The sequence below is a fragment of the Colletotrichum aenigma genome (assembly GCF_013390185.1).
Source record: "Colletotrichum aenigma strain Cg56 chromosome Unknown KSG_Cg56_contig28, whole genome shotgun sequence".
NCBI lineage: Eukaryota > Fungi > Ascomycota > Sordariomycetes > Glomerellales > Glomerellaceae > Colletotrichum > Colletotrichum aenigma.
This window is the reverse complement of record NW_023500934.1, coordinates 7696-26281: the sequence shown is the minus strand read 5'-3', so window position 1 is coordinate 26281 and position 18586 is coordinate 7696. Positions and strand designations below refer to the sequence as shown.

General features: G+C 55.3%; 6 protein-coding genes across 6 annotated transcripts; 5 read left to right on the top strand and 1 right to left on the bottom strand.

Annotated features, from left to right (window-relative positions):
• Positions 1-1306: 1306 nt before the first annotated feature.
• On the top strand, positions 1307-1970 carry ctxA-2 (Cholera enterotoxin subunit A; the record flags this gene model as incomplete). Its single annotated transcript, XM_037330331.1, has 2 exons — positions 1307-1855; positions 1908-1970. The coding sequence occupies 2 exons, from the start codon at positions 1307-1309 to the stop codon at positions 1968-1970; spliced, it is 612 nt and encodes a 203-aa protein (XP_037171284.1).
• A 1361-nt stretch (positions 1971-3331) lies between these two features.
• Positions 3332-4981, top strand: CGCA056_v015089 (uncharacterized protein; the record flags this gene model as incomplete). The annotated part of the gene is made up of 1 exon (XM_037330330.1): positions 3332-4981. The coding sequence occupies one exon, from the start codon at positions 3332-3334 to the stop codon at positions 4979-4981; it is 1650 nt and encodes a 549-aa protein (XP_037171279.1).
• A 120-nt stretch (positions 4982-5101) lies between these two features.
• RECQL3-3 (ATP-dependent DNA helicase Q-like 3) lies at positions 5102-6181 on the top strand (the record flags this gene model as incomplete). Its single annotated transcript, XM_037330329.1, has 1 exon — positions 5102-6181. The coding sequence occupies one exon, from the start codon at positions 5102-5104 to the stop codon at positions 6179-6181; it is 1080 nt and encodes a 359-aa protein (XP_037171280.1).
• A 2378-nt stretch (positions 6182-8559) lies between these two features.
• CGCA056_v015087 (uncharacterized protein) lies at positions 8560-10801 on the top strand (the record flags this gene model as incomplete). The annotated part of the gene is made up of 2 exons (XM_037330328.1): positions 8560-9151; positions 9222-10801. The coding sequence occupies 2 exons, from the start codon at positions 8560-8562 to the stop codon at positions 10799-10801; spliced, it is 2172 nt and encodes a 723-aa protein (XP_037171281.1).
• A 669-nt stretch (positions 10802-11470) lies between these two features.
• CGCA056_v015086 (uncharacterized protein) lies at positions 11471-15171 on the top strand (the record flags this gene model as incomplete). Its single annotated transcript, XM_037330327.1, has 3 exons — positions 11471-11684; positions 11754-14882; positions 14936-15171. 3 exons carry the CDS (start codon positions 11471-11473, stop codon positions 15169-15171), a joined length of 3579 nt encoding a protein of 1192 aa, XP_037171282.1.
• Positions 15172-16709: 1538 nt separating this feature from the next.
• Positions 16710-18086, bottom strand: CGCA056_v015085 (uncharacterized protein; the record flags this gene model as incomplete). The annotated part of the gene is made up of 1 exon (XM_037330326.1): positions 16710-18086. One exon carries the CDS (start codon positions 18084-18086, stop codon positions 16710-16712), a length of 1377 nt encoding a protein of 458 aa, XP_037171283.1.
• Positions 18087-18586: the final 500 nt, after the last annotated feature.

The window sequence follows — 18586 nt, the reverse complement described above, 5'->3', positions numbered from 1 at the left end:
AGACTCAACAAGTGATTCGCAGTGAAGGTAAGCTGAGAGTATCCGTGAGGATGAATACTAAGTTGATTGCTGAAGAGCTATGGAAGTCTGACCATGAGCCAGGCTCAGGGTCATACTATATACAAGTCTAATTCTGAACATGTTCCTTTGTACCTTGGGTCGATCTGGATCATTCTGATCCAGAACGATCGTTTGGCCCCCAAGTCGTGTTGGATCATATTGATCCAATATGATCGTTATCTTATCATCACCGTGACTTGGACCATAGTTCTTCCGTTACCGAGTGAGTCCCTGTTGTTCCCGTGATCCTGCAGTACAAATGTCCTGTCCTAGCCGCCCGATGCCCAAGTGGGTCGGTTAACTGTTATCCATGCATAACGGGTCGTAACAGCACGGTATTACCGAGAAAAAAGAAAAAAAGAAAAAACTAAAACAAACTGGTGGTCCGTTCGGCGACACCGCCATGTCGAGCTAAGCTCGGCTTACTACAAAGACACACAGCCTGTAAGCTCTCCTTATCAGCACTCTTACTAACAGACCATTATCAGTGTACCAGGACCAAAAAGAGTAAACGGGGGTAAAGCTTTGACCCGGAGTATAAATTATAAACCAGCTTGGGACAGTGGCTGAAAACAACCGTTCCGGGTTAAACCAAAAAAACCAAAGGGATAATGGGGTGAAAAAAAGAAAACAAGAAAAATAAAATAAAATGCAAGGCCGACTAAGACGACACTAGCATCAAACGCATTCAATTTAGGATTTAGAGTGGGTTGGGTTTCTCCCGCCAAGGCTCACAGCGGGGCGACTAGAAATCGTAACTTATCCCAGCCGATACTATCTTCGCCAACGCCGACGCCGTTTACTAAGCAGATCATCTTGTTAGGCTGGACAACCTGCCTTTCCGCTACTATATATATTTCTATCACCTTGTGGGGATTCCACATACTGCGAAGATGTGCCCTGAATCATGAGCCCAGGAATCCGACGGTTGACGTGACAGGGTGCAACGCAGTGCTGTCAACGCTAGGTATAAAACCCCACGCCAACGTCGTCACGCTAACCCAACAGGACCTGTTCCCAAACTCCCTTCTCCTGTCAGCCGTTCGCCTTCTCTATTTCCCATCCCTCGCCTACCTTTCCGACCCAGGGTGTACCTTCTCCCGCCCCATTCGGTTAAACGGTAACATTCGTCTTCGTTCGAATGTTTGGACAACGACCCCTTCTTCTCTTCGTCTTATGGGCCCACCTATGGTACGTCTTTTGCCATGGAGCCCCAACGACGGTCAAATACGTGTATCGTGGAGATATGAGACCCCCTAAGGAGATCAAAAGGCTTGGGGGATTCCTCCCGAAGGGCCAGACAGGCTTCCAGTCTCAACCCCCAAACACCAGCCTCTTCAATCACATGAAAGGTACCCCCAACATCCAGAGCCGGGACGATGACGGGTTCGTTTCCACCAGTGCCAGCGAACCCGTGGCAGCGACATTTGTTTACAAGAAACCTTCCGCCTTCGTGTACAAGATCCACGCCACGCCTAACATGGTCGACACCGTCGGCACCCTTGGCAAATACAGCGACTTCGACGCGGAAGAAGAGTTCGCGGCGCTAGGAGGTATCAAGTATGACCAGATTGTTTCCTGGAGGACGTTGGATGGCAGGAACCTCGGAAAGTCAACGCCAAACAAGGACTTTGACAGGAGAAAGTACAGCTCGTCGGTCGCCGGCGGCGTGCAATATCAGCTGGCCGGTTTCCCTCCAAACCACAAGGCTTGGCGCGAAGAGCCCTGGAAGAAGCACAAGCCCACAAAACGCGACATTGATAAGGGACCAGACCCGGATCTCGGTTTCGCAGAGGTATGCATCGTGGGATTGTCTGGTGTGGCCCTCGAAGCTAACTCATGACAAGCAAACCTCGCCACACAGCTCGTCTTCGGGCGTCCTGCCACCGCGAGAGCCCTCTAGTGAGTGAGGGGTCCCTCCCAACGCCACGTGAAAACCCTACTCAGTTATTCCATGCCGGAACGCGTCGAGATACGGCCGTCCGTGTACAGCCATTGGCCCGACTTGTCCGGAGCCCCACCCGTCACCCCCTGCCCGACTTGGAAATCTCGACGCGTTCCCTAGGGTCTCTGATTGGCCGGCATGGACTTCAGTGTCTCCACCTTCAATTGAAATCTCGACGCGTTCCGAAATAAACCCCTAACATACTGGCAACTTCAAACACCTACTAGGTGATGGTTGAAATCCTAACATACTGGCAACTTCAAACACCTAACATACTGGCAACTTCAAACACCTACTAGGTGATGGTTGAAATCCTCACCAAATGGAAAAGTGGGGGGTGACATACATGGGGTAGGTGTTGGTTGAAGAGGTAGGGGGTAGGTGTTGGAAGAAGATCTCAGCGAATTCTGCAGTAAAAAGTGTGCATTTAACTGCAAAATATAACGTCAATTCAGGACATGAAGTGTGCTCAGTTTGGAGGTAAAACTACGACAGATTGATTTATAAGTGAATTTATTGCTGAAGCTACAGTTTTGATGTGGTGTTCGCTGCTCCACCCCCCCGCGTTGATGCTATTGGACCGCACCGCCAATTCCACCATGGACAACTGGCCCGTGCGCTCAAGAGCATTCCACTTGGGCAGGAAGTTGATGGATGGCACTCACAAGTTACTATGGTTACCCAGAGTGGGTAGTAGAAAACATTCATAGAGCAAAAAGCATAAGTCAGTGTATCAATAACAGGAACAGGGACAGATATCTTGATCTAAAGAGAATTATAACAACGGCGTTGAAGATGGATCCATTTATGGTTGCTGAGCCGTTTCGTCTGCTTATCTGCACAGTTTGTCAGTTTGCAGTAGTTGCTGACGAGTCGGCCGCACATCTGAGAACGCGTCATTCGTCCATCAAACCCAAAGAAAGATGTGCTATTATCTGCAAGATCGAGCAAGAGACGTCGGTTTATAAGACACAGTCTGAAGTTGCAGAGCTAAAGCACCCCAGCCCACATATAGCAGCAATCCCATATCTCATGGCGCCCCGTAACGACGGTATACGATGCGACACGTGCTCGTATGTATGCATCCGGCTGCAGACCATGCAGCAGCACTGTCGAGAGAAACATAGGTGGGTGAATAAGTAGAAGAAGGGGGGAGACGTGAGCAAAAAAAGCCAGCAGCCCCGACAGCTGCCATGGACAACGGGCGTCCAATGCCAACGCTTCTTTCCCGGCCGAGTCGGCAGCCAGTGGTTCGAGGTGGCCCGGAGACAGACGGCCGACGAGTCTGCAGAAGCCGCTCCAAACAGAAGCCCAGCACGGCAGGCGATGGACCGCGTCCGAGATCTCCGGAAAGTCCAAGCAGAACGTGTGAAGACGAGCCACGACGAGCTGATCCGCGTCGCCAACGAAAGACTGGAGTCCAGCCCGTGGCTGGCCCGTGTAGGATGGGCGGTGCACTTAAAAGGGCTCAGTGCCAGCGCACTCTTCAACACAACAGCTCCCATCAATGAAGATGAGGTCGTGCTTCAGGCGATGTGGGCGACGGTCGACCGCGTGCTGGACCAGGCTCGAGCAACGTCTGCGCCCAATACCGTCGGGCTGGCCGTGCTGTTCGAGGCGCAGCGTACAGAAGCGCACGTCAAGCCAAGGCGGCCGTTCGACAACCGCATGGAGGACGACACGTGGGCGAGATACAAGGGCGTGTGGCTATGTCTGCTGTGTGTCTGGTTCCGCACGCAGGAAATGGACGACGACAAGCGGCCACCGTATAAACTGACGCCGTCACAGGCAGAAGCGTGGGACTTGTTCGAGCAGATGGCGGAAGTAGCCAGCACGGGGACGGGGCATCAGACGCAGGAGAAGCTGGAACGCGCAGCACTCGACATGCTCATCAGCATGCTGGACCACCAGCTGAAGGGCGGAGACTACAGCAGTGCTCTTCTCAGCGCTCTCGCGGTGATGGGCATTGCCGAGAATGGCGGCTGGGTTCAGATCACGGACTACACGACGAAGTACTCGGCCGTGGTCAAGGTAGCGCGCATGCTGGTGATCCATCAGGCATACACCGAGCGTCGTGACGAGGTCGCCGAGCTGGAAACGTCTCTGGGGAAGGATGAAGCAGAGGACGCGGCGCGGAGTTTATTCCAGCACACGCGGGCGAAGGTGCGGCGGTTCATGACGCGGACGACGGGCGACAAGGATGCGGAGCCGACACCGAAGGACTGGATTCTCGAGACGCGGACGTACGGGATGCACATCCAATATAACACAGCAGCGGCCGGTGTCATCGACTGGGTCGGTGATCGCGTGTCATACAGACGGGTACGGTTCACGATGGGGCAGCTGTCGGACGCACTACATGAGCTGGTCCGAGAGACGCGGGAGCTGCTCGCAGAGCTGACGGCGACGGAGGATTCGGGTTCGGCGGACGGTCCGGAAAGCGACGTCCGGTCACAGCTGCCAGCCATCCCATGGTCGTCGATCGAAGACGACCACAGCGAGACAAAGCCCGGGTACTCGTTTCTCGCCGACGACCGCAACAGCTGGGTTTCCGCCGGGGACGGCTGGCTGTTCATGCGGCTGGCGCGGTCGCCCGCCGCTGCGGAACGGTGGGGACTGAGCAGCATAGGCAACGGTCGCGGGACGACAGACCGGCCGTTCCAGCCGTCAGCCGTGCAGGAGTTCGGTAGGACGTTTGAACGACTCCGCGAGCGACTGTGGATGCTTCTGCACATGCTCGGCGGACAGCCGGCGCGGGCGAGCGAGCTCGCAGGTCTGCGGACGGTCAACACGGTCAACGGGGGCGTCCGCAACATCATGGTGCACGACAAAATGTTGTGCTTCATCACAGCGTACCACAAAGGATACCGGACGACCGGGCAGGCGAAGGTGATCCACCGATATCTCCCGAGGGAGGTCGGCGAGCTTATCATATGGTTTCTCTGGCTCATATTGCCGTTCTGGCAGGAGGTGTAGGGCATCATGCACGAGGCCAGCGGGTACAGCGCGTTCATATGGGCGGACGACATCATCCGGCAGAGGGACTCGGAAGAAAGCAGCGCGGCGGCAGGATTAGAAGAGCAAAGTGGTGACAACATGGATATCGGGGATGGCAACAATCACAGTGCAAATGCAGATGAGGCTGGGGATGAGAGCACAAGTGTGGGCGACTGGACGTGGAAAGAGGAGCGAACGTGGACGACAGACAGGGCGCGGCGGATCATGCAACGGACCAGCATGAGACTGCTGGGATGCCAGGTCAACGTGAGCATGTGGCGGCACATCGCCATCGGCATCGCTAACCGCTACTTGAACGAGTCGTTCGGCCGGCCGGGCGGAGACGACGCCGGCGTGGGATCGGAAGAGGGGACGGACGAGGTCGAGGACAGCCCGTGGGACTTGCAGGCGGGGCACAGCACGCGGATAGCGGGCATGATCTACGCGCGAGAGCTCATGCAGTTCGGCAGCGGTCTCGCGGCGAGGCAGCAACAGTTCCGCCGAGTCAGCCGTCAGTGGCACAGGTTTCTGGGCTTCGGCGCCGAGGATTCGGAGTCGAAATGGGGTCCCGCGGGCTGCAAGAGGAAAAAGACGGAGGCGTACGAAGGGCCACGGCTCGCAGCCAGGCTCCGACGGTTTGAGAAGCTGAGGAGAATCGACTTGGAGGGCCAGCTGCGGCAGATGACGGGTGACGACTCGGCGATGTTCCGCGGGAACCAGAGAGAAGCGGTGCTCGCCATCGCCAGCGGGCACACGCCGATCGTGCAGGTGATGGGGACGGGCGGTGGCAAGAGCGTCTCGTTCATGCTGCCGGCGTTCTGCTCGCCGGACGGAGTGACGGTGGTCGTGACGCCGCTGGTGGCGCTGCGGTCGGATCTGCACAGGCGATGCGTCAAGGCGGGGATCACATCTCACGTGTGGCAGGGCCGGAAGAACAACCAGGCGGCGTCCATCATCTTCGTCACGCCCGAGTCAGCCGTCACAAAGGGGTTCAGGGACTTCATCGCACGGCTGGAAGGGAGGCAGGCGCTGGACCGCGTCGTCGTGGACGAATGCCACGTCGTGCTCGAGGGGTCACGGAGCTTCCGGCCGCGGCTCAGAGAGCTCGGAGAGGCGATTCGCGAGTTCGGCGTACAGACGATATGCTTGACGGCGACACTTGCGCCGACGGACGAGTAGCGCGGCCCCACGGGACGGGTCGGGCCAGGGTAGGGTTAGGCAAAACGAAAAAAAACGGGACATATTTATTGACATTTCAACGAAGCAACACATATATAGGTACACAAGGTATTAAGATGGACAGTTAGATTAATAGATAGTCGTAGCAGCAGTAGTGAACTAGGCTAGCGAAGTTGATAGAGGAACCAGTGCCATGCCATGCCCTCGGGGGCATCAACCAGCTCACGCCCTTGGGGGCATAGAAAGTGCCACACCCTCGGGGGCATCAATCAGCTCATGCCCTTGGGGGCATAGAAAGTGCCACGCCCTCGCGGGCATCAACCAGCCGATGCTAGGAAGTTTGATAGCCTCCCATAAAGCTTCGTTCAACAGCGTCCGCTTGGAAAGCGTAAAAGTTTCTATGCTTTTACTTACCTATATCTTCCTTAGCATCGATATCTAGACGCCTAGGCAGGCTAGTCCCACTGCTAACCCCCGCAGGCGCTCAAGTGAAGATGTGCCTACCTGCATGGCTCTCCCAGAGCCTGTATGAGTTGCTACTCAGCCCGGTCCTGTCTATCCCAAGAGGAGGAATACAATCGCTCGAAAGATAGCAAAATCCCTAGAAGGAGGAGGATAGTATAGAGCATAGAACGACAATCCTAGTAAGCATATAGAGCTGGCCAACAGGGAGCACGATATATATAAACAGCCTCAGCAGGAGTAGCAATAGATATATTCACCGATAGATAGATGAACAGATGAATAGAGGAAGAGGAGATTGAGGGTAGAGAAAACGGGGGACGCGTAGGAGATAGAAGAGGGTTAGATATCCTTGGCTATCCACGCGTTTGGTCTAGGCGTGTTTGTCCGCGAGAAGTAAGACCCTGGCCGGAAGCGGACTAATGTATAATGTCGCGTTAAGAGTGAGACCAACGCGTCAAGCAGGGGCAAGACAAGAAGGCCAGCTAACCATAGGATAAACCATCACAAACTCCATCGTCCTAGATAAAGAGTATATCAGGGCACCAGTAAGCAGATATCCGCGCAAAGCCTCAGTCAGTATATAGACATTTGTAAAGGGTGACAGGAAGCATGTTTACTTATGGTATACAGCAAGATGTGCAACTCAGACAGCGCAAATTCATCGTTAATGGGCAAGGGAGAGCCAAGGGAGGACCTCAGGTAGGTCCGGGGCCCTGTTGGTCCCGACCCACTCCATCGGAATAAGCCAGGGCCCGACAGCCGTTGATTATGTAATAGCTAGTTGAGTATCCAACCGGCCGAGCAGATCACTGTGAAATTATGAGTTTGGGGAAGCAAATCGCAAATAGCCCTGCGCATAACGTTCTACCTAGGATAAGGGCAGATGGGATAGTTTAGATAGGAGCGAGCAAAGTGATCTAGAACTCAAACAGGCAAAACAGGCCATCATATAAACAGGTAACATTTTTTCTAAGAAATTTTATCACAACATTAGAATGTTATTGTTCTACAGGGTATGATCATCAACACCGCCACCTAGACAAGATCTGGGAGCAAAGGTTAACATAAGACGCGCTATACTGCAGGTTAAATATATCTACATATCATTACGTATAAACAAGTAGCCGGATCACTACCACTTCTCTTTCTAGTTATAGTCATACATAGGTTGGGCTATGATACCTCAGCTCTAAGGAGGGTATTTCCAACCTTACAACAGACCCTATGTTCAACACCTCTCCCCAGAGTTGTTCCTCAACTAGAAAACAGGAGGGAGCATACGCAGTATAGGCAGGCATAGCTTGTCCTTATTGCCCTAGACTCGTCAGATACCCAGGGCGTCCCAGGAGCTAGCACAGCCAGTGACCCAGCCAGTTAAGGGCGCCAATCCTGAGTATGAAAGACGTGCGATTATGGGGGTAGGACAGCTATTTATCCAGAGGGCGACTAATAGTGCGTATAAGTGTTCATAGCACCACCTATCATAGGTGTATTCCGACGCCTGATCTGTTTATTACCTTACAGCATGACCTGAGGTTAGTTATGCCGCTGCTGCTGCTGCTGCTACCGGACGTGAATACGCTAACTGTGGTGGGGTGAGTCAGCTCCCTCTGCTGCGTAGCCGTCCCCCACCTAGCATATAAAAACATAGAAGATTAGTGTACTACAGCAGCCTCGGACCAATCGCATCCGGCCGCCCTGCCAAATACGCACCCCTTCCAAGCATCCATCATCCCATCTTCCCGTCTCATTTGTGCACACATCTCATCTGATCACAAGCACCCCCACCCCCTTAACCACCTATCCCTAAGCCCCCAGGGGCAAGAAAGACAAGAAAATTAACGAAGAAACAACAGGAACAGCCAGCACAGGCTATCAGGCGGCAGTTGAAAAATACACTGCATATCACCGCAATGGCCAGAGTGCTCAGCGACAAGCGGAAGAGGAAGTGTGATGAGGGCGATAGAAAGAAAGCAGCAACAGCGGCATCAGCATCAGGGCTGAGGAGGCGGGTCCGGGCCAGGAGAGAAGATGAGATCAGCTCCCCCTTTACAGAAACATCGTCCGCGCGAGAACGGGCGCGACCTTTCCTCCTCGCCGTTGCCAGGATGCCCATCGACGTGCTGGACACAGCCTGGAGCGTCGGCAGGAACCGCCCTATTAACGCAGCCCACGTCCAGGAGCTGTTACACGCATTCAGGAGCGGCGGGCTGGAACGGCGGGCGCCGGAGAACCGGATCACCGTCCTCTGCAGCGCCGAGGCAGTCAGCCTTATGCAGCAGGACGGTGGCGGCATAGAGGGGCGAGAGGAGGACGACGGAGAGGACGACAACGATGATAACGACAGTCCTTGCGAGCTCTCCTTTTTACGCTGGGCCGAAGTGAGCGGGGGCCAGGCCGAGGTCATGGCCGGCCAGCACCGTATCCAGGCGCTCCGCGAGTACGTCAAGGAGACGGGCGCACCAGGCTCCGACCTATGGTGGGCGTGCGAGCTGTATGACAAAGGTATAGCCCCCAAGCTCAAGGCATGAGCCTGTGTTCACAAGAGGCTAACGGACGACATGGAAACCCAAAGACCGCCTGCCGCGCGACCTGAACGTCAAGCTCCGCGTCAACAGGCGCGATCCAAGCCTGCCCGACAATCACGGGCAGATCTGGACGCAGCTTGCGTCCATCGCCTGCATAGGAGGGCAGGCAGACGGACAGCTAGGCGGGGAGGACGCCGCCGTAGACCAGCACGTCGTCGAGGCACTCCGCCTCGGCGGCGAGAAGCATTTCCCAACGCGGAGGCTCGTTACGTTGTGGAACCACCAGAGATGGCGGCCTGTCACGACGCAGTGGTGCTGCACAAGGCTGGGGTTAGACACCTTCAATATTTCATACTTTGAGTGGATTGCTAGCCTCCGCATCGACGAGTACTGGATTGATGCCCTTAACGAGGTTCTCAGCGTTTTAGCCGACCTACCCGCGGACGAGCAGGTCTACATCACGCCCGCCGACTGGGACAGGCTCTCAACTTGCCAAGCCGCCCCCGATATTACGAGCGTATTCTACACGTCCGGACAGCAGCAGGCGGGGCTTGAAGCACGTACACGGGTCGACGGGTTCCTTGCGAACATGGACGATCACACCTACCACCTCGTCCATGATGTTATCACAAACTCGCTGGTGCTTACGTTCCCCGACCTAAGGCGTATCCTCCACTGCAAGAAGACGGAGATCCAGATAGCCGTCCGCGTGCTCTGCCACGTGATCTGCTGGATCAGTCCAGAGCAAGCTGCAGCTGTCGACAACGTCAGGCCTAAGGATAGGAATAAGCCCCTCCTCCGGGAGCACCTGTCGATAGCGCTAGACGACCTCGCCTCCCATAGGGGCTGGGCTCCCGGGGCCTTCCCCGCGATCGCAGCAGTACAGCTCCAGCGACGTATTCTGGACTTCGTACGGGACAACCTAGCCGAGTTCCGGGCGCCGGAGCTGCTCCCACTCCTGGATGATGACGCGATAGGCGATGAGGAGCAGGACAGCGAAGACGGCTTATACGGGCAGCGCTTCAAGCACGTGGCGTGGGCGCGTCTGCTGAAGATGGTGCGTCAGTCAACCGACAGGGAGGGCCACACGCTACGCCCGTTGTGGACGACGGAGTGCGCAACAAGGAGGAGCGAGCGCCAGGCCAAGGCCTCTACCCTCGTGCAGGGGTTCTGCGCCAATCTGTTCAAGCTCGCCGGCCAGCAGGACGTCGCAGCTAGACAAGCTACCCAGCAGAAGGTGGAGGAGCTCGTAAACGCCTACCTCACGCCCTCCAACGGATCTGCAGCAGCGCTGGACTGCCCTGGCGACGAGGACCAGCCGACACAGGACGCGCCCGCCATCACCACTAAGCAGTCTGCGCGCCAGCGCCAACAGAGCAGCAGCAACAACAATAGCAATGATGATGATGACGACGACGATGCTCGAGGTGTTTCACAGCCCAGGCGCCGTAACAGTATTCCCTCCTCCCCCTCCTCCCCCTCCTCCCCTTCCCCGCCGCCGCCGTCACATCAACAGTGGCGCCCTCTGCCTTCGCCCAAGGCGCCAGCGACCACCGCCAGCCAGAAACCAGTTCCACGCTGGAAGCTGGGGCCTAGAGCTAGGAAACCAGCCAGAGCAGCAGTATAGTAGCAGTCGTGGTCGCGTCTGCAGGCCTGGGGATCCCTTGCATACCTTACATAGACAATTCGTTTGGGAAAGTTGTTCTGAAGAACGCTGCAAGCCTGCCCGTTTGAAACATAGCCAATAGAAGATGCCTCAGCAAATACCTGCGCCCGGCGGGCACATACAAAGAAGGTTGCCTAGTTTCACACTAAGTGGGCCCCCAATTCCAGATGTGCCCCAGTCCATCCCTTATTGAGGTCGTCATCATCAGCTTCACGCCCGGGAGGGCATTTGTGCAGACCGTACATTCTTAGGCAGACGAATGTCAGACCAATTCGAGGTTTTGTTTTTATTGACATGATATCAAGCTGTCTTAATAGGGCTTTAGTCTAGTAAGAGGGAAAGAGGATTCCTCCACTCTCCCCGATAAAACACAGGCGGCACATGCTGCATATCTGCCCTCCTGGACTTATAGTGGGTGAGAGTTACACGGGGAGCAGGACAACAAGCAGTAGTCAATACCCTAATAGATAAGTGGTTGGTAAGTAATCTCCTAGTAGATGATATATAGGTAGTCCTACATAGAATCCCTAGAAAGTATAGTACAAGAGACCTCACCTAGCACCTACATACATTACGCACACCCAAGACCGTGAATAGTAACACCTAGCATCCCACCGCAGCTACATTAAGATGTCTTTAATCTATGAGGGAGATGTTATCACCGAGTCGCTAGTAGATAGTGATGGCCTACCCGATGCAGAGGATACCTCTAGCCTGGACCATAATAACGATCCCTTCGCCCACAACCAGGACTCAACCCGCCAACATGAGGATGAAGGCGACAATGGGTGGGACGGCCACCGTTGGGCTGTGGACCACTCCTCAGGGCACCACCGGTTCCGAGGTATATATGCGGAAGGAATTAAACTAGCTATGAGAAGAATATGCTAACGCCTCTCACCCCTCTCCTCAGCTAGACGCTTCATCGAAAAGGTCCTCCGAAGTGATTTCGAGCCAGCCGATGCTATCAAGATGCTACAGGAGAAGCACACTATTGACTTTGGGTCTCGCGCTGGAGGTAGCGCGCCAGCGAAGGCCACGGACGCCTTCTTCCCGCAGTTCTTCCTTGACTTCTTCAGCATCGTCGGCAAGCCACGCAGCCCCATCACGAAAAGCGACGGGCCCGTCTTCGACAACATCGAGTTCTCTCTTGAGTCATACGCAGCGCCCTATAGCGCAAAGCATATCGGCGGCATCCCGTTCGATATCACCGGGCGCACGTTCAGGGTCGCCAAGGCTGGTACCCGAGAGGTCTGGTTCGTCGTCATGCACCCCGTGGCGCACGAGCCGACCTCCAGGGGCGGGGGCCCGCGCGAGAGACAGACGGCCTCAGAGAAGAGCGGGATGCCGGCTGGGTTAGCCCGCGAGCTGGCTGCATATATCGTGGGCGTCTTCCAGTCGCCGCAGCTGCTTGGCGAGGGGGTTGAGGCCTGCTGGCGGTTGGGGACAAAGAGCACTCAGCGTATAAGCTCAGCTAAGTGGCAGGTCTTCCAGCAGCAGTTCATGGACGGTTGGGCTGTCTGGGCCAGCAACCACAACCACAATTCATTCTGGCGACGCCACGAGCCGGCGTTCCACGCGTATGACTACGGCGCGAATATCGAGATTCAGGTCAGCGATAGCATCTACGACCTGCCGCGCGAGAGGCATATACCCTATGAGGAGGAGGAGGAGGAGGAGGAGGAGGAGGGCGGGGAGCAGGGCCCTAGAGATGGAAATGTTCAGCAGGACATTGAAGAGCTCTCTCTTAACGATGAACAAAGAACACACAGCGATGCAGTGGACGGCCGGGAGTACCAGCAGATGCTCAGGGAGAGCAGGGACCTGCAGAGGATGATTATAGAGCTCGACGCCCGCTTTGATCTCAGCAGTATCAGTGCTATATCGTACGCCCTTGCAGTCTGTATCAACAGCGAGTCGGGTAGCTCGCAGACGCGCTGCCTCCTCGCCGACCGGAACATGGTGGCGCGAGAGTACCCTGGTAACCGCGACTACACCTTCTACCCGCAGGCCTTCCACCCAACGTATGGAAACTTCTCATCCAGCCAGCCGCCCGCCTTCCTCAACTCGCTCTACACCGCTATACAGGGGAATATGAGCGACCGCAATGAGGGCGCAGACGTGCTGTCGTTCGGCTACTTCCAGGGCTACTCCAACATCAAGAGAAGCGTGCGCCACAGCGCCAGCGCCCTCCTCGCAACGAAGGGGTACGCGACAGCAGCGCTAACAGCCCCAACGTCACACACATCCGCCATGTCGTACACAAGAGACAGGCGGGAGAGGCTGCTACGTTGTATCCGTGGCGACCTCACGCCTGAGCAGCCTGAGGAGTCTAAGCCATTTGCGCGAGAGCGTAGGCAGCTGGACATCGCTATCGAGAAGGATGAGGTAGCATACCGGATGGAGCAGGTTGTATCACTCAATATACGACATATGGACAGCGTTGAGCGCACATTCGAGAACGTTATTCGCCCTATTTTCCAACTCATGCGCTTCTTCCTCACAGAGCATGAGTCGTATGTCCACATCTTTCGGTCTATACCAGTCGGAATCTTCCCCCGTATCATGTCAGCCTACTGCCGCCTGTTTGAGCTTGCTATCTGTGAGATGGAACGGCGTTACGTTGCTGGCGGCGAGCGCGGCCTAGACCTCGCACACTCTGAGGCTGTTGCAGTACTTGACCGGCTTGGTGGGTATATCTTCACCGGGCATGAGCGCCACCTGCCGAAGACGGTGCTCCGGCCGCTAGGCACCATCGACAGCCTTCTGGCTGGGGCGTGGCCCTATATCGACCCAGCCGTACTAGACCTCGCTCCAGCCGGGGCAGCGACCTGCTTTATGGACACCAGCCGGTGGCCCCGCTCCGCGAAGACGGGAAGGCTTATACTGCTCCATATTAGCGAGCTACAGCACCACTACGGCGACCGCCTTGCCTCCCACCGGGAGACCGAGATCTGGTTCAGCCAGCTAGGCCGGGACGCATTCAAGAGCCATGCAGCTGTGACGGAATATGTGACGGAACTCATGCGGGAGATGTGGATCCCCCAGACGAAGCTCTTCATAGCTAACCAACTACGGCGCAGGCTGCAAGAAGGTAGTAGCGACACTGGTAGTATGCCTATTACCTTAGAGCAGAAAGAGGCGTGTAAGTCTGCTGTTGAGGCGTGGGAAGCGGCGCCAGACGCCTTCACCCATGTGGCGCTACAGCGGCTAATTGACGGTCTCACCTCAGGCGGCTCGCGCATAAAAATAACCTTGTCGAGGACGCGCACCAGGCACGACTTTGCTACTCAGCTTCTCCGCGTTGTCTCTACTGAGAAGGGGCGGGCAGCATCCGCGCCAGTCAACGCGACATGGCCGGACCATCTACAGGCGGCCATAACTAGCGGCAACCAGGCCAGCAACGGACTCAAGCCCGACGAGTGGGTCTCCGTGATAGCCAGCCGACTCCTCGCGGCCGGTGTTGAGTGGGTGCCTGACGCCGTCAAGGGCCGCTTAACGTCAACAACCGTCGTCAGCCTGTGCGGTCGAGAGGTCGCGCACGTAGTAGTAACCGGCCCGCCAGGCTCCCTGAGGCGCGCGGCGCAGGAAGCTCAAATCAAGCACGAGAAAGCTGCGCACGACCGGGCGCTCAGGCAGACGCGCAGAACCATCAACTTCGGCTGCAGCTTCCCCTTCACCGACGTCCCCAGCCTTATTACGGACGGTTTTCTCAAGGCTAAGGCGATCTTCTCTAACAAGGGCGATATACAGGTTCTGGACCACTACCAGCTAGCGATAAACGTCCTCTACAGCAACATCGAGGACCCCCTCTGTTGCCTGATGCTGATGATCACATTGACCGTTTGCTCCTCATCGGAAACGCCAGAGGTCGCGCCTGGGTCGCGCAAATTCGGGACCGCAGCCAAGAGAAAGGACCCGGCCCAGCTGGCCCTCGTTATGGTCACGAGGATGATGTGGTTCCTCTACCCCGCCTCGTTCCCCTGGAAGAAGGGTTCAAGTGGGACGGCCTATGATGTAGCCGAGATGACGAAGAAGATTGGTACAGTATAACGCAGGGATGGTGTGAGGCTTATGATGCTAACAGCGCTGTAGAGCATAAGGGGTGCAGCAACAGGATGTTGCGTGAGCTGGGTTGGGTCACCTCAAAAAGCAACCGCGACAGCCCCCGAAACACAGACCTGCAGCTGCGGCCTCAAGAGGACCTCCTCCAGACACTCCGAGAGCTACGGTCGGCCATGAAACGACCAGACGACTTTATCAGCGTGGTCTTCAACAGCCAGGACAGCATCTGGACGGAGCGTTGCGCGAGCATCATCAAGGATCGATAAGGTTATATAAATACAATAAACAGGCGAATAAGGGAATAGAGATAATAGGAATTGAGTAGGAGATGCAGATGCCTTTGGTTTTTTTTTTCCAATTTCGGTGGGCGAATCCGATAGGAGCCAGGTGATGCGTTTCTCCACCAGCCTCTCTTGCTGAGCCATCACGCGGGGGACACATCGACTGTTATGTCGAAAGGTTGTGTACCTCGCCAACAGGACCATTATCCTGAGGAAGGAGAGTATAAACGGGGATTGGAGATACGAGAGACCTAGATATAGTATATAATGTGAGGCTAGGCGGTGCCTTGCAGGAGAGGGAATTTTATCAACATATTCGTAAGTATACGTAAGGTATTGCACTCTGATAGCTTAGAACTGAGAGTGTAAACGAAATAAAGCCTAAACAAGAGATTTCTTGCCAACGGAGAGGCCTATGACAAAACGGACTGGATATTTGAGATCAGGGCAAAAGGTTGCACAGAAAAAAAGCTGCAAAAGTTGCGACCCGCCCAGGACTCGAACCCGGACCTTCCCCTTAGCTAGAGGGGAGCTCTGCCAATTAAGCTGGCAGGCCTCTCATCCCAACTGGTGATATCTCTGCGACGTTTCACGCCTTTAAGGCATGCGCGGCCGTAGTCTCGCGCGCATGACGGTCGTTTCGGGCATACATACGAATCGAACCCGCCCAGCCCGGCGGCGGCCCGCAGGCGCATCCTAAACCGGCATTGCAACCAGCTGCCGCGCCGCCGCGCTCCTGCAGCGGCGCAACGGGGAAGAAATGGACAAGCGACAGAGGGTGCAAAAAAAGAGGCCCACCCAGGACTCGAACCCAGATCTTCTCCTTAGGGTTAGGAGTGCTCGACTAATTAAGCTGATAGGCCCTCAACCAGTGATTCAGCCTACTACCGTTCTCCTACTTAGGCCTTTCGACGCACGTCAAGCGTTAGGAGTTAGCTTGACAGATTGCTGAGTCGGCGAGGAGCAACGCTTGCGGGCGACGTCGCTGGGCCCGGGATAAGAGCGGGGCCCGCCGCCGTCAGCCCGGCCCGGACGGCGAGGCGGGGCGACGGGGCCGAGGCAGAGGGCGTCAGCCAGCCAATTACGGGGAAGGGGGGGAAGAACAAAAAGAAACGCAAGAAAAAGGAAAAATGAACGACCTCACCTGGATTCGAACCTGGATCTTCTCCTTAGCTAGAGGAGCGCTCTACCACCAAGCTACGAGGCCTCTCGACTGGTGTTGGGAATGAGGGTGATATCGTTGCCGATAAAGCCTAGCGGCGGATAGCGATGTGATGAGCGAGACGTTGGCAACGGGCGAAAGGACACTTAGCTGTTTGTGTGTTCGGCGCGTATATAGTGTGCTTAGCAGCTAGGACCTTAGGGATAGATCTATAGGTAATAGGTGATAGGATAGGGAGCTAGATACATAGCTTATATATCACTGAAGCAGGTTAGAGTGGAACAAGAATGCTTTACCTCAGGCGAGTGGGTTTTATAACCTTTGTGGACGCGGTGATCTCATACGTTACTTAAACTCTGCATTACTCACCATGAGATCGTCTTGACCAGGGGAACGCTTCCGACTCTTCTAACCCATCTAATGCTGACCGCATAGCCTCAATCTCCTCAGGGCCACTTGCGCAAAACCTTTGGTTGAGAAACGTTACCGAGGAGCGTGAACAGAGATAAAACCCATCCACCATACAGTTCCCCAAGTCTATTGCCTCTAACCTGAGGCTATGCTGGAGACTTCCGAGGAGCGAGGACCACGTCTTTCGCCCCCCTCCAGTGACATCAACGGACTCGAGAACAAGCTCCCGAAGCGTGTCGCGATGCCCCTCTAGCAACGTCATAAGCTCGTCCCTTGTGCAGTCGACGAACTCGATACGGAGGCTCTGGAGGCTGGGAATTCGAAGATCCTCGGAAAGCCTCGGAAATTGCTGCCTTTCGTCGCGGGGATTGAAGTGTAAGGTGAAGTCGGTCAGCGTGAGAAAAAGACGGAGGAAGCCGCAGAACTCCGGACACCAATCGGAATCCGTAGTCTGGATCGGGTCGGTGTTGGAAACTAGTTTCTTCACATCCTCATCGAATGCGTTCTGGTGGCTGTTTGGGTTGACCACAAGTAGCAGGGTTTTGATGGGAGCAAGCCGATTCTTCAAAGTGTCTACAGACACAGGGATCGTTGATAGCATGCGTGGGGTGACAGAGGTGCAGCCCGTCTTCAGATCGCCAAACTGAATATAGAGTCTCTCTACAGCATGGCGACTGTGCAGCAGTCCTATGAACAGGGCTCTGATCAACGTGGTGGCAAAGACCATACTCTGGGCCTGGAAGGGAGTGACGAAGCGGTTCGGAAACGTGCCAATGCGGCGACCGAGTCGAAGGGCCCCCCAGGGACGGACGTCGTCGTCAATGCCGACAGCTTTGCAATGAGGGAGGTTGGATAGTGCCTCAACCAAGTCCCTGATCCAGTCTCCCTTTCTCAGAAGGAAGTCCCTGTAGCTACCCCATTCGGCCCTATACCTCTCAATAACAGCCTCGTAACTGTCATCGCCAAGTGACAAAGTCTCACCGTCGCTGAGCCTGATGCAATCATATTCATCGTTAATCCCACACATCTCATAGTCCGCTCGGCTCATGTAATCCGGAGGCGCGACCAAGTGATCAGTAGTGAGTTCGACGACTTGCACCGCGCAACGGAAAACTGAATGGTGAGAGATCTCGACCAGGTTCCGGATGCTCTGATGTTCAAGCATGATATGGCGCGTGCGAAAGAAACGGTCCTGGAAAGGTCCAGATGTCTTGTCAGCTAGAGCCCGGCAGGCGGAGCGTAAGCTTAGCAGATCAGGTGACTCGAGGTGTTGCGATATACACCCAACAGTCTCTGCGGGAAGAGTTGTGAGTCGGCCTTGCGCCATTCTGAGATGGACCGTTGAGGTGAATGGGAACTGAGTTTGTGAAGTTGAAGCCGTGTCGCTAGACATGCTTAAGCGCCGTAGTGGAGACCCCCACATGGGAGGATGACTAAGAGATGCTGCTATCAGGCCGTACATTCGCTTCATACGTAACGTAATTGGCAGCAAAAGTAGGCTGGAAAGTATCCCATATACTATTTGCAGCGTTTATGGCAAAGGATATATACAAATACAGCTATACAAAGAACCTATGTCATGTTATCACACAAAAGAAGAATGTTTCCCTAAAACAGGTTCCCTCGTACTATGGTCAGGTTACCTGATTTGCACTTGAGATACTTGGTATCTTATCATCACGTGCCCCACATCGCGGTCCTCCAACGACGCCAGGGGTGAGCCAGCCCCCGTCATTCCCGCGATCCCCCAGTATACATAGTCCGTCCCAGCCGCACCCAACGCACAGGCAAGAAGCTGAACCGCTATCGTTATTATATACATAGCAA